Below are 12593 nucleotides of genomic sequence, written 5' to 3' on the forward strand. Positions count from 1 at the left end.
GGACACTTGGAATGAGGATCAGTCACCCATGTATGTTTGGGTCTATGTCTGGTCTCTTTTGTTCCACTGACCTATGCCTGTCTCTCAGTTAATGCTGTGTTGTCTTGATTACAATAGCTTTATATAGTAAATCTTTCAATGAGATAGTTTAAAGCCCTCCAAATTTTTTATTCTTTTTCTTAATTATTTTGTCTGTGCATTTCTGTATACATTTTACAACCAGCTTATCAACTTCTACCAAAAAAACCTGCTGAGCTTTTTTATTGGGATTACATAAGTTGAATCTATAGATAAGTTCGGGGAGTAGTTGACATCTTAATAGTGAGCCTTTTGGGACAGTCTCAGCCTATTGAAAGTGATGCTGTTGGCTAGGAATGCCTGGGCTACTCATCTTTGCCCGTACTGTTAATACTTGTGGTGAGCCTTCACAAAACATTTACCCTGGCAGAGCCAACGCCATAGCTGGACCAGCCCTTCTGGTTCTTATTATGATTGCAGGATGCACCTTGAGCAACAACCATCTGGGAACTTTGAAAAATCAAGGTTTATTACTCACAGGTCCTGAGGGGCAGGCCCAGAGCTGCACAGTGAGTTCACAGGGGAAAGTCCATTCATGCGCATGTACTGACCTGGAGTTGCCTTTACTGGGATGACGGTGCTTGTGGTGCCCAGGGTTTTTCGGGTTTACTCATTACTGGTATACCTCAGACAGAAGAGTATCTTCCCTGGTGGCTCAGACAGTAAAGAGTGTGCAATGCGGGAGACCTGGGTTCAATCCCTGGGTTGGGAAGATCCTCTGGAGAAGAAAACAACAACGCACTCCAGTATTCTTGCCTGGAAAATCGCATGGACAGAGGAGCCTGGCAGGCTACCATCCATGGTGTCACAAAGAATCAGACACGCCTGAGCGACTAACACATACACACAAACAAAAGAGTAGGAATTTGGGCACAAGAATGTAAAAATGGGGTCACTCAGGCAGTTTTCATTTGTTCTAGGGGTGGTTACACAGGTGTGACAACCATCTGGGAACTTTGTAAGTGTAAAAATTCTGGGAAGTGTAAAAATTCATCAAGCTGCAGCATTGAAATGAGCACTTTAAATTATAATTGTTATATATCTTTCTAAACAAAGGGCTCAGACACCGCCCTTTACCACTTCTCACTTCTCCAGTTCTCTACCGCTCACTACTCTCGTCTTGGTCACCAGAGTGTTTCCATACATTTGACTATTACTCTTGACCTCCTGGCAGCGCTGAACACTGGTAATCACATCTTCCTTTATGAAACTCCCTTCTTGGACCTAGAAATGATTTTCCCTCTTGGTGGCCCTGAGTCTGGCTCCTCTTTAGTCTCCTTCATGGCTTCCCATCTTTCATCAACTTATATCCTAAAGCTATTTGTATTACACGAATAGAACTTATTGGTGATTTGGTTCTGCTGCATGTAGGGTCAATTCAGTTACTCAGTCTCGTGTCTGACTCTTTGCAACCCTGTAGCCTGCAGCATGCGAGGCTTCCCTGTCTATCACCAGCTTCTGGAGCTTGCGAAAACTCACATCCATCAAATCGGTGATTACATCCAACAATCTTGTCCTTAGTCGTCCCCTTCTCCTCCTGCCTTCAGTCTTTTCCAGCATCAGGGTCTTTTCCAAGGAGTCAGTTCTTCCCATCAGGTGGCCAAAATATTGGAGCCTCAGCTTCAGCATCAGTCCTCCCAATGAATATTCAGGACTGATTTCCTTTAGGATGGACTGGTTTGATCTATCAAACCAAAGGATGGTTTAATCTATCTACCAAAGGACGCAGGGTACCTACCCAACATAGCAACACAGAAATCCACAGACAGCCCCTTATAAGGCTATGGAGCAGTGGTTATTATGTGGTAACCTAGGACTAGACTAACTCAGGAATGTCAGCCTCAGCTGTGTGTGGTCCCTGTGTGATGCATGAAGGACATGAAGTCTTATGAAGACATACAACCTGTCACATGGAATGAGAGCGCATGATTAGTATTGGATTATTCAATGTAGATGGTCTTTGCTTCAGAAGTTAAGTGAGAAGTCAGAGACTGATGTGTGCCTGAGAGCCTCCTCTTCCATATCTGCTTGCCTACCTCTCACCTCCTTCCAGGCTTTGCTCGCATCTCAGCTTCTCACTGAGGTGCTCCTGTATGCTATATAACATCTCTTCCCTCACCACTCCAGATCCCACATTCCCTGCTCTACTTTTTTCCTATGGCCCTTATTGCCTTCCAGTACAGCAGCATAATTTACTGATTCATTATGTTGGTCATTTACAGTTTGTTTACTCTACCAGACTGTAATTTCCACAAGGGTAGGGATATTGTTTATCCACTGATTTATCTCTCATGCCTGGCACATAATAATTACTTGTTGAATTACCTGAATAACTGGTTCAGCTAAGTGGTTTAACATCAAAACAAGCAAAGCAAAGCCTGAGGCTTGTAAGAGTGACATCAACCCCCATGAAGACACCTGCCTCACCAAGGCGGTGCTTTCTCCAGCTCCACGCTGTCCTCTGGAGGGCTGTATTTGATGGTGGAGATCATCGCTGGGCTTCATGACCCAGGGTTAGCCAGGAGTCACCTTGATACTGCCTGCAGCCGACTTGGCTACTTACCCCTTATCATAGGTCTCGTTAGCTGACCAACATGCACTGTAAGAATATGATCTGTGCAGTTGCCAGCCTGAGTATATTCACGGAGACAGATGGGAATATTCTATGTTAGGAAGGAGAGATGTTTGTCAGTCGTAGTTGGACTGACATCCCTGGTGATCAGGATCCTCTTGTTTTTGTTCTGAATTGTTAGCCATCAATTGGTTTGTAGGTTTGGAAAATAATAAAATTGGAACTCAGGCGATGTGAAGATTGTCTATTTCTGTGTCCCTCAGTACATATGTATGGCTCTGACCTCACCTCCTCTCCCTTTTCAGGGTGAAAAGGCTGATAGCTTTTACATTATAGAGTCTGGTGAAGTGAGCATCTTGATCAAAAGCAAGGTGAGTTTATGTGTGATGATGTGGGTTGTTCCAGGGGAGATCCAGATGCCAGGTATATGCACAGAATGTAACTGTGTTTACTTTAATAGTGTGAAGTGTATTTCATGTGCCAGAATCATAATTGTTACGTGAGATATGTGACTGACAGAGACCAGGGTTTAAGCCCTTTCATTGATAAATATTTAGTATATATATATCTTTTTTGTTGCTTTTACCTCTGTTATATAATTAAGGATATGAGAAGTAGTGACCTATAAATCAATAAGAAAAAGGGTAAGTACCCTAATAGAAAATTGGAAGATTATTGAATATATAACAAAGAATACATTGTGAGTGTTGGTTATGAAAAAGCTTCCTTTTTAGCATGCTAGGAAGGGAGTCTCTAGGGCAGTTATTATTGTGGCCATTTAATGGATAGGGAGACCCAGAAAACACAATGACCTATAGGTGGAAAGAGTGATTCTTACAATAAATTCATCATCATTAGATATTGTTTCAGTTTTTTTTTTCCTTTCAGCACTTTCTTTTTTTTGTTTTGTTTTTAAATTTTATTTTATTTTTAAACTTTACAATATTGTATTAGTTTTGCCAAATATCGAAATGAATCCGCCACAGGTATACCTGTGTTCCCCATCCTGAACCCTCCTCCCTCCCCATACCCTCCCTCTGGGTCGTCCCAGTGCACCAGCCCCAAGCATCCAGTATTGTGCATCGAACCTGGACTGGCGACTCGTTTCATACATGATATTATACATGTTTCAATGCCATTCTCCCAAATTTCCCCACCCTCTCCCTCTCCCACAGAGTCCATAAGACTGATCTATATATCAGTGTCTCTTTTGCTGTCTTGTACACAGGGTTATTGTTACCATCCTTCTAAATTCCATATATATGCGTTAGTATACTGTATTGGTGTTTTTCTTTCTGGCTTACTTCACTCTGTATAATAGGTTCCAGTTTCATCCACCTCATTAGAATTGACTCAAATGTATTCTTTTTAATGGCTGAGCAATACTCCATTGTGTATATGTACCACAGCTTTCTTATCCATTCATCTGCTGATGGACATCTAGGTTGCTTCCATGTCCTGGCTATTACAAACAGTGCTGCGATGAACATTGGGGTACATGTGTCTCTTTCCCTTCTGGTTTCCTCAGTGTGTATGCCCAGCAGTGGGATTGCTGGATCAAAATACTGACTTACTATATGATACTAAATCAACTTAGTGTGAAACCTTTTACAGAATATTTTTTGTAAAAGTTAAGTGTGGAGAAAGAGCACTTCCCCAGTAACTCAGTGGTAAAGAATCTGCTGGCCACTGCAAGAGATGCGGGTTGGATCCCTGGATCAGGAAGATCCCCTGGAGAAGGAAATGGCAACCCAGTCCAATATTCTTGCCTGAAAAATCCTGTAGACAGAGGAGCTTGGCAGGCTGCAGTCCATGGGGTCGCAGAGAGTTGGACACGACTGAGCAACTAAACAGCAATAATGGAGAAAGAAAAATAAGATTACTGCCATAAGATGGCTTGATTCCTAATTAAAATTTTTTACTGATAGTTTTTGGACTACTGATATATGTTCGTACATTTCTCGTATTTATTGACACCTATTGATCACAGCATAGTATTGTGTTTGTAGGTCCAACAGCATTGTGGCACTGGATTGGGAAAGAAGGGGAGCTTGTCAGAGATTCGGTCTTGTTCTCTGCCCAGACCTACCGAATCAGAATCTGCATTATATCAAAACCTACAGGGGGCTGGTGTTCACAATACAGTGGGATAAGTGCTCCTCTAGAGAAAGGACTAGGCGGACATGAGCATGTCTGCAGTCCCAGAGAATACGACAGACACTGGAGAGCATTGGCTCGGAAGGGGTAGATCAGCTTCAGAGCAAACAGGTCAGGGCAGAAGTGTGGAAGGAGGGAAAATCAAACCATGTAAGTGAGCGTGGTGCTTTTATTTATTTTGCTAAATTAACCTTCAAAAAATTATTTATCTGCCCCTGCCATAAAGTGGCTCTTACAGGTTGAAACTAATTCTTACTAATAAGTATTTTTTTCATTTAAACAAGTTATTGCTTAGCTTAGCAGATAGATTTGTTAAAAAAAAAAAAAAACTAGATAGTAAGTAAAATATAGTACATTATTCTCAGTAATTCAAAAAGCACAAAATATAACCTGTTTGATTTCTTAAACTATTGTTTTAAAATTCAAACTACTATAAAAAGTTTTTAGTTACTTAACTCTTCTAAACAAATGTAGTGGGACCACTGGTTTAAGATGCAGACAGCACATAAACATGAAATTGGTCTCTGTAATGTATTGTCTGAGTCCTGCTGGGCCTTAAGTCAAAAAGAAGTAGCTCTGAATTGTGACTCTAACCAAGAGAAGCATTGGCATTATTTAGGAAGAATTAGCAAAAGACCTTTTCTTTTTCCTTGTGTCTCAGAAGTCAGCATCTACCAAATGGATTGCATTCATATATATATTTAAATGTACATATAACATATTAAATATTCCATACATTTACTATATGTTAAAGTATATTAACATAATATATGTTGGTTTATATACTGTATTACATTAATATGTAAATTAGTATATAATATATACTACAATAATATTTATCTATATACACACACACCTCACCTCTTGGTAAAAGCCAGCTCCTTTGGTTAAACCAGGCCCCTGGGAGTAGCCCATGCAGTTTACACAGTGTAGTCAGTCTCTGCAACACGAATCTCTAGGTAATTATGCTAAGTGTACTGAGAAGGGACCACAAGGATGTGCAACTGGACGTGCCTACTTGTGATTCTGGAATCAGGCGTGTTCTCTACCTGTTCTAGACTAAAGTCAACAAGGATGGTGAGAACCAGGAGGTCGAGATTGCGCGCTGCCACAAGGGGCAGTACTTTGGAGAGCTTGCACTGGTCACCAACAAACCCAGAGCTGCTTCGGCTTATGCAGTGGGAAATGTGAAATGCTTAGGTAAGAAAGATGCTTTGTGCGTTATTTATTTATTTTTTCCTAACATGCACTATTTTTTCCCCATCAACACGCCTTGACTTTCTCACATCTAGGCTTGCACAGTTTGTGTGACCAACCAGAAATGGGTGAATGTGTTCTTTTAGCAAACATTCGTGAACACTGACAATAGCCTGTGAATAAGACAGGCATAGAAGCCCCCAGCCTATGTGGAAAGAGCAGAGATGCGGACTGGTATCCAGGGCTGTTCGGGGACAGAGAGGATGGGTGCTGCTACGCTCCACAAAGTCTCAGTAGCAGGGCTGTGTCCACATAATACCCCATCTTTTTCAAATGTCCAGTATCCAGTGGTCTGATTCCTCGGACAGGAATGGACATATTTAAGAAAGGTTTACATGAGGGAAGCGACTTTGCCTTGCTAGTGTGGAGAACTCATTCTCTCCCTCACCTCTTTCTAACAATACAGTTATGGATGTGCAAGCATTCGAGAGGCTGCTGGGGCCCTGCATGGACATCATGAAGAGGAACATCTCGCACTATGAGGAACAGCTGGTGAAGATGTTTGGCTCCAGCATGGATCTGATCGATCCTGGGCAGTAGGTGTGCCACACCCCAGAGCCTTCTCAGTGTGACACCAGAAACTTCCGGTCAGCCACAGAACACAAACAGAAGACATAACAGAACCGTTCATGCCGTTGCCACCGCCGCTGCCATTGCCATGGCCGTGGGCACTTAGAAAACCTGAAAGTCAGCACTAAAGGATGGGAGAGGTTCAACCCACACCTCCACTTTGCTTCTGAAAGTCCATTGTTAGACCACTCGTCACGATCACTCCAACCCAGTCTTCACATCTTTGGTTCCAAATGGCATGTCTCTCCAACAATTTAAGTGCCTGATACAAAGTCCAAAGTGTAAACATCTTCCTTTCCTCTCTTGCTGCTACTATGGCTTTTGAAAGTTACCACAGGTTGGCACAAACCTGTGGTGTAACTGTAGACACCTTCCTCCAACCTCTCTTAAGGAGGGACATGTTGTAGCCTTCCGTCTCCTCATCTGTCTTTGGAGAAAGTCCACATTTGTTCACAATTGTAGCCTTTTTGATTGTACCGTTTAAAGTGGTGGCAGATGTGATGGAGGTCTGTGGGCCTGTGGCACTGCACTGTCTGCTGACAGTGGCACACAACAGCTGTCCCCCAGTTCTCAGTGATGCTTAGGGAGAGGTCCTGCCCAGGGCCCAGCAGGTCAGCACCCCAGAGCTCACTGATCAGTCATCAGAATCCACGTTAGAGCAGAAAACTGGCGTTTGGCACATTCTTCAGGTAGCAGAGAGCCAGGGAAGGTTTTCTGGGTTGAGGGGTGTGTTTTCTTTTGTTTTAGTACATTTCTTTTCGTTTTGTTTAATCTCTGTGCAGTATGCATGAGTGGATTGCTGTCTATCTATAAGGAGCCAGGGTCTGGGACTGCCATTGCTGTGTCTGACCTAAATATGTTCCTGGGCCACTCCTGCCTGTCTCGTTTCCAGTCGTTTCTACCAGCTGATGGCACTGTGCTGGCAGAGCCCTTCCCTTCTACTCCAGAGTGGTTATGTAGCTTTGCTGTTGAACCATCAGTTTTTAAACTCTTTAAAGAAAAAGCAGCTATCTTTATGGAAAAAAAAAATTTTTTTCCCTCTATTTAGAGAATTCCCCTTGCACATACTCCTTTATATCAGTTTGTCAGCTGACTCAAGCATTTATCCTAAAGATCAACTCTTTTTGTTAGTTTTAAAAAAGTTGATATCGTGTACAATTTCGTAGAATTACGGCAAAGACCTTTCTAATTAAGATGTTGGGATATTTGGGGTTCCAGTTGTTAATCCCACAGGAAAGTAACTTAGCTTTTTTTAACCTTTTGATTATATCAGGTAGAGTTCTGATGAATTATCATAATTAACTAGATATATTTCAGAATGAAATTTTTTTCTTCAGAATGACCTAGAATCAGATGTTACAAGAGATCCTAGGAGCAGTGTGACATTTACCTAAAGATAAATTTGGATGTCATAGCCATGTTTATATTAAATCAAGAGGCCCTTTCTGATATGAATTTTTTAAACTTGTATATCCCAGTGAATCCCTGGGAGATTAACATGCTGGGGCTCAAGTCATCCCTGTTGTAGACAGCGATGGAGCCCATGCAGTCACCATTGCCCTCTTAAACCAGGCTGTCTGCTTTTGCCGCAGACAGTATAGTTGAGAGATCTTTAGAGCAGCGGCTCATCATTGCCTTGCTCGGTTCTCCCTTTTCCTTGTTCTCCATGAAGTGGAAGCAGAAAGACTCTCAGTCGGCAGTCTGTGTTGCAGCTCTCAGAATTGGGAAAGGTTGTAACTAATACTCCAAAACCGGCAGCTAGCACCGGGAAAGCCTGTGTGGTTTTTCCCCATGATTTTCCAAGGTTCTTCTTTTGTATGGCATTGCTTTATTATCACATAAATTAAGAAAGCAGACATTGCACTTTAGCAGACAAGAGCCATGCCTGTCTCTCACGCAGGTAACAGGTACATTGGGCTTCAGGAGTGACGCAGAGATCTTGCCCCCAGACTGTGTAAGGACTCTGTGAACACGTGCCCCCTTACACCCCCCACCCTATCCCCGTGCCAGCATTAGTTAGGGCCAGCTGTGAATTCTGAGCCAGTCACTCCTGCAGGCTGCTAGGGATAGGACTTCTCGTCCTGCCCTCTTTCACATCCCAGTTCAGTCTTCCCCTTCATAGGAGCTCTGTGACACCCCCAGCATACTTACGGTTTCTGTTTTACAAAGTAGAGTTCATCAGGTTTAAGTCTTCCTGCTCTAACTGCAGATGGACATATGGATCATCAGTCCAGACCCTCACTGCCTTTAGGGCCCCTTGAGGGTCTGGCTTGAGGAAGGGAGTCAAGGGACCATTGTGAGTGAAAAGGACACAGCTGTTACCAAGGCACCAGGAGCCTGACAGTGTTCCAGTTTTTCCTTACAGCACGGGGAGTCGAAGGCAGCAGATCAAGTTTGACTCTGGACTCTGCTGTCCACACCATGTTGTGCAAGCCCTGTGCTGAGAGCTGAGCCTCACGGGGAGGAGCATCTATTGGGAAGAGATCTTTGTGATCATTGTTTTATATCGTTCTCTTCTAGGATGGGTTAGAGCTTCATGCCCTCCGTTCTGGCTTTGCTATTGATTTTGCATGGTGGAGGTTGTTCCTGAGAGCCTTGAGGTCTAATCTGCAGTATTATTTTTCCCACTGGCCCCACTTTATCACACCCCTCACCCTCTTCTTTTGGTTGTATTCTCTGAAGGAAGGTTTCATCTTCCCTGTCCTCTTAATCCTTCATCCTTATATATTAATGTGTTATGTATGATTGCATAGATTCTCAGTAATCCAGGTAGAGCTTTTCTTTGAATGGTTTAATGAGTGAATTCAGCAGCAAAGTGTCAAGAGATGATTCTCCAGCCAGGAGAGGTACTGTTCATCCTCTTACTGCCCAGATTCTCTAGTCACAATGGTCAGTGAGGTGCCACTGGCGCCCAGCAGCCCCTGGACACACAGCATCTCCATGTCCTGTCATAGTGTACAAACAATCCTCTCATTTATGGAAATTAAAAGAGCATTTTTGCACAGAGCAAAAGGAAAAAGACCCATGAATGTCATCTTTTATATTTTATTTTCAGTTGGCCAATGTTGGAATTTTTGTTCTTGACATGCACTTGTAAACCAATCTCGCCAAGATACAAGTTGTTTTGGCTTTTCACTACAATTACCTCTTGTTGCTCCTGTCTTGACTGCTGACGTTGCTCAATGATTCTAATGTCTATTTTATGGGAAGCAGCCTTCCCATGGGTTTCCTTTTACATACTGCAGGGCTATCTTTATACTTCAAGGAAAAAAAAAAAGGAGAAAACTGTCACCAAACTCATGGGGGATTTGCAGAAAACCATTTAGGCCACCTTGAGTGAAAGGTAGATTCCTCATTGTTTTCCTGAGCTCATTGTAGTAAAAGAAATCTAATTCAGCATTATTGTGCTACCTCAAAGGTAAAAATGTTGTAAGGTCTTTTTGGTCCTGAGTTCTACACGTAGTGTTTGAAATGTCTTTCAATTGGAATTATTTTTAAATCATGGGGGAGGATCTTGTTTTACCTGTTTTACACTTGTATTTTAATCTCTGAAGAATAAGTGATTAGAAAGTAATCAATTCTTGCTCTGTAGTATTGAACATATACTTAAAATCATTGTTTGCCATAAAGAAGGTTGGGTTTTTTAAAAGGAAACTCTAGGGCTCGGCTTTGCTCTTGGTTAATAAAGGCTGACAAATCACGTCTGAATCTTTGGTGCAGCCTTGTGTTCTGTTTTTGTCCTCTCCTTTCAGGACTCTAGGCCATCACAGCATCATCTGGCAGATACATTATTGAGATTGGGGTGTGAGCTCTTGAAAATTAGAAAGGAGGGGACTTCCCTTGTGGTTCAGTGGTTAGGACTCTGCGCTTCCACTGCAGGGGGGCACGGGTTCAATCCCTGGTCAGGGAACTAAGATCCTGCAGCCAAAAAGGGAGGCAGGTAGAAAGAGATTATAGAGAATTGGCTCACACAGCTACGGAAACAGGCAAGTCCCTAGATACGCAGGGCGAGTTGGCAAGTTGTAGACCTAGAAATGCTGATAGTTCAATTCCAGGCTGAGTCTGAAGACCTGAGAACTGAGAGTCAATAGCATTGTTCTCATCCAAAGACTAGCAGGTTAAAGACTCAGGAAGAGATGACATCCCACTTGAAGGCAGTCAGGCAGGATAATTCTCTCTTTCTTGGGAGAGCCAGGCTTTTTGTTACGTTCAGACCTTTAACTGATTGGATGAGGCCTGCCCACATTAGGGAGGGCAATCTGCTGTACTCAGTTCATTGATTTAATGTTGTGTGCATGCATATTATGGAGAAGGAAATGGCAATCCACTCCAGTACTATTGCCTGGTAGGCTACAGTCCATGGGGTCGAAAAGAGTCGGACACGACTGAGCGAAGGCATGCATGTTAAGTTGCTTCAGTCGTATTGATTCTTTGCAACCCTATGGACTATAGACCACCAGGCTCCTCTGTCCATGAGATATTCCAGGCAAGAATACTGGAGTGGGTTGCCATGCCCTCCTCCAGGGGATCTTCCCAACCCAGGGATTGAATCTGAGGCTCTTCTGTCTTCTGCCTTGGCAGGCAGGTTCTTTACCACTAGCGCCACCTGGGAAGCCTGATTTCAGTGTTAATGTCATCCAAAACCACCTTCACAGAAACTCTCAGAACAGTGTTGGACCAAATACCTGGGCGCCCCATGGCCCATAAGTTGACACATAAAATAAACCACCACAGCATGCTATTTGAATCGTTTGGGGATGGTATACAAGAGCATCCAGTATATCTCTTGCTGGGGAATGATATGCTCACTAATGAAGCCCAGTAGAGAACATCTCCTATCTGACGATATTAATTACTTCCTTCTCTGTAGCATAGTTATTGGCTTCCCTAGTGGCTCAGAGATACAGAATCTGCCTGCCAATGCAGGAGACACAATTTCTATCCCTGGGTCGGGAAGATGCCCAGAGAAGGAAATGGCACCTAATCCACTATTCTTGCTGGGGAATCCCATAGACAAGAGGAGCCTGGCAGGTTACAGTCAACAGGGTCACAAAGAGTCAGACACAACGACTAAACGACAGCATTGTTACAAACAGAACTAGCAGTGCCTCTGTGATAGCCCACTGTATTTATAGTTTCTTTCCCAGTGACCAAAGGAAGCTCATTCTATAACAAAATCATGTTCCACGTCGATCTTGCCTTCACCTGACATTACAAAAGGGCAAAGTAACAGGTGAATATACAAAACACCCATGTGATAGGCGTCTGAGAAACTGGTTGCTGAGCTACGCAAAGCCAAACTGGCCTTGTTTCGAGGCTTTAAACATTAAATATGGTTTGGCCTTTGTGGTTTGGTGGTGGTATTACTATGAACACTTAAGAAGTGCCAGGAAGATGACAGGATCGTATGGTCCACAGCCTTTGCCTTGAAAAGTGAACATTATATGAGGACTTTGCTTTCTATTATATGTTCTAACAGGAAGATAGAAAGTTGTGCCATCAAATTAACTGAATATATCTTTAGTGATTTTAGTGCATCAACTTTTTAACACCAGAATTGAAACAATATTACTTATAATGTTTCACATCATTCATGTTAAATACGAATTTTGGTTTCTTTACACATTCTCTCTAAAGACAAATGTCCCATCACAGATGATGGCCAGCAATACATGCCGTTATCTGATTGTTTGGAGAAATGCAGAGCATCAGCCAGGAACATACTAAATAATCATTTGTGAATTCAGATGAGTGTTATCTAAGTTCTGAATTAGAATGTCAGTAATTAGGTCTAAAAGTATTAGTTGCTCAGTTGTGTCCAACTCTTTGCGACCCTATGGACTGTAGCCCACCAGTTTCCTTTGTCCATGGAATTCTCCAGGCAAGAATACTGGAGTGGGCAACCATTCGCTTTTCCACAGAGGGGATCCTCCTGACCCAAGGATCAAACCTGGGTCTC

General features: G+C 42.8%; 1 protein-coding gene across 1 annotated transcript in view; it reads left to right on the forward strand.

The window, feature by feature from the left end:
- PRKAR2A (protein kinase cAMP-dependent type II regulatory subunit alpha) overlaps window positions 1–10342 on the forward strand; it is a 73704-nt gene extending 63362 nt beyond the window's left edge. The window contains exons 9-11 of the mRNA XM_019984395.2: window positions 2956–3021; window positions 5866–6007; window positions 6471–10342. Coding sequence (XP_019839954.1) covers window positions 2956–3021; window positions 5866–6007; window positions 6471–6604 — 342 coding nt within the window. The 3' untranslated portion in view covers window positions 6605–10342. The remainder of the gene's footprint in view (window positions 1–2955; window positions 3022–5865; window positions 6008–6470) is intronic.
- Window positions 10343–12593: the final 2251 nt, after the last annotated feature.

Source organism: Bos indicus, chromosome 22 (genome assembly GCF_029378745.1).
Source record: "Bos indicus isolate NIAB-ARS_2022 breed Sahiwal x Tharparkar chromosome 22, NIAB-ARS_B.indTharparkar_mat_pri_1.0, whole genome shotgun sequence".
Lineage (NCBI taxonomy): Eukaryota > Metazoa > Chordata > Mammalia > Artiodactyla > Bovidae > Bos > Bos indicus.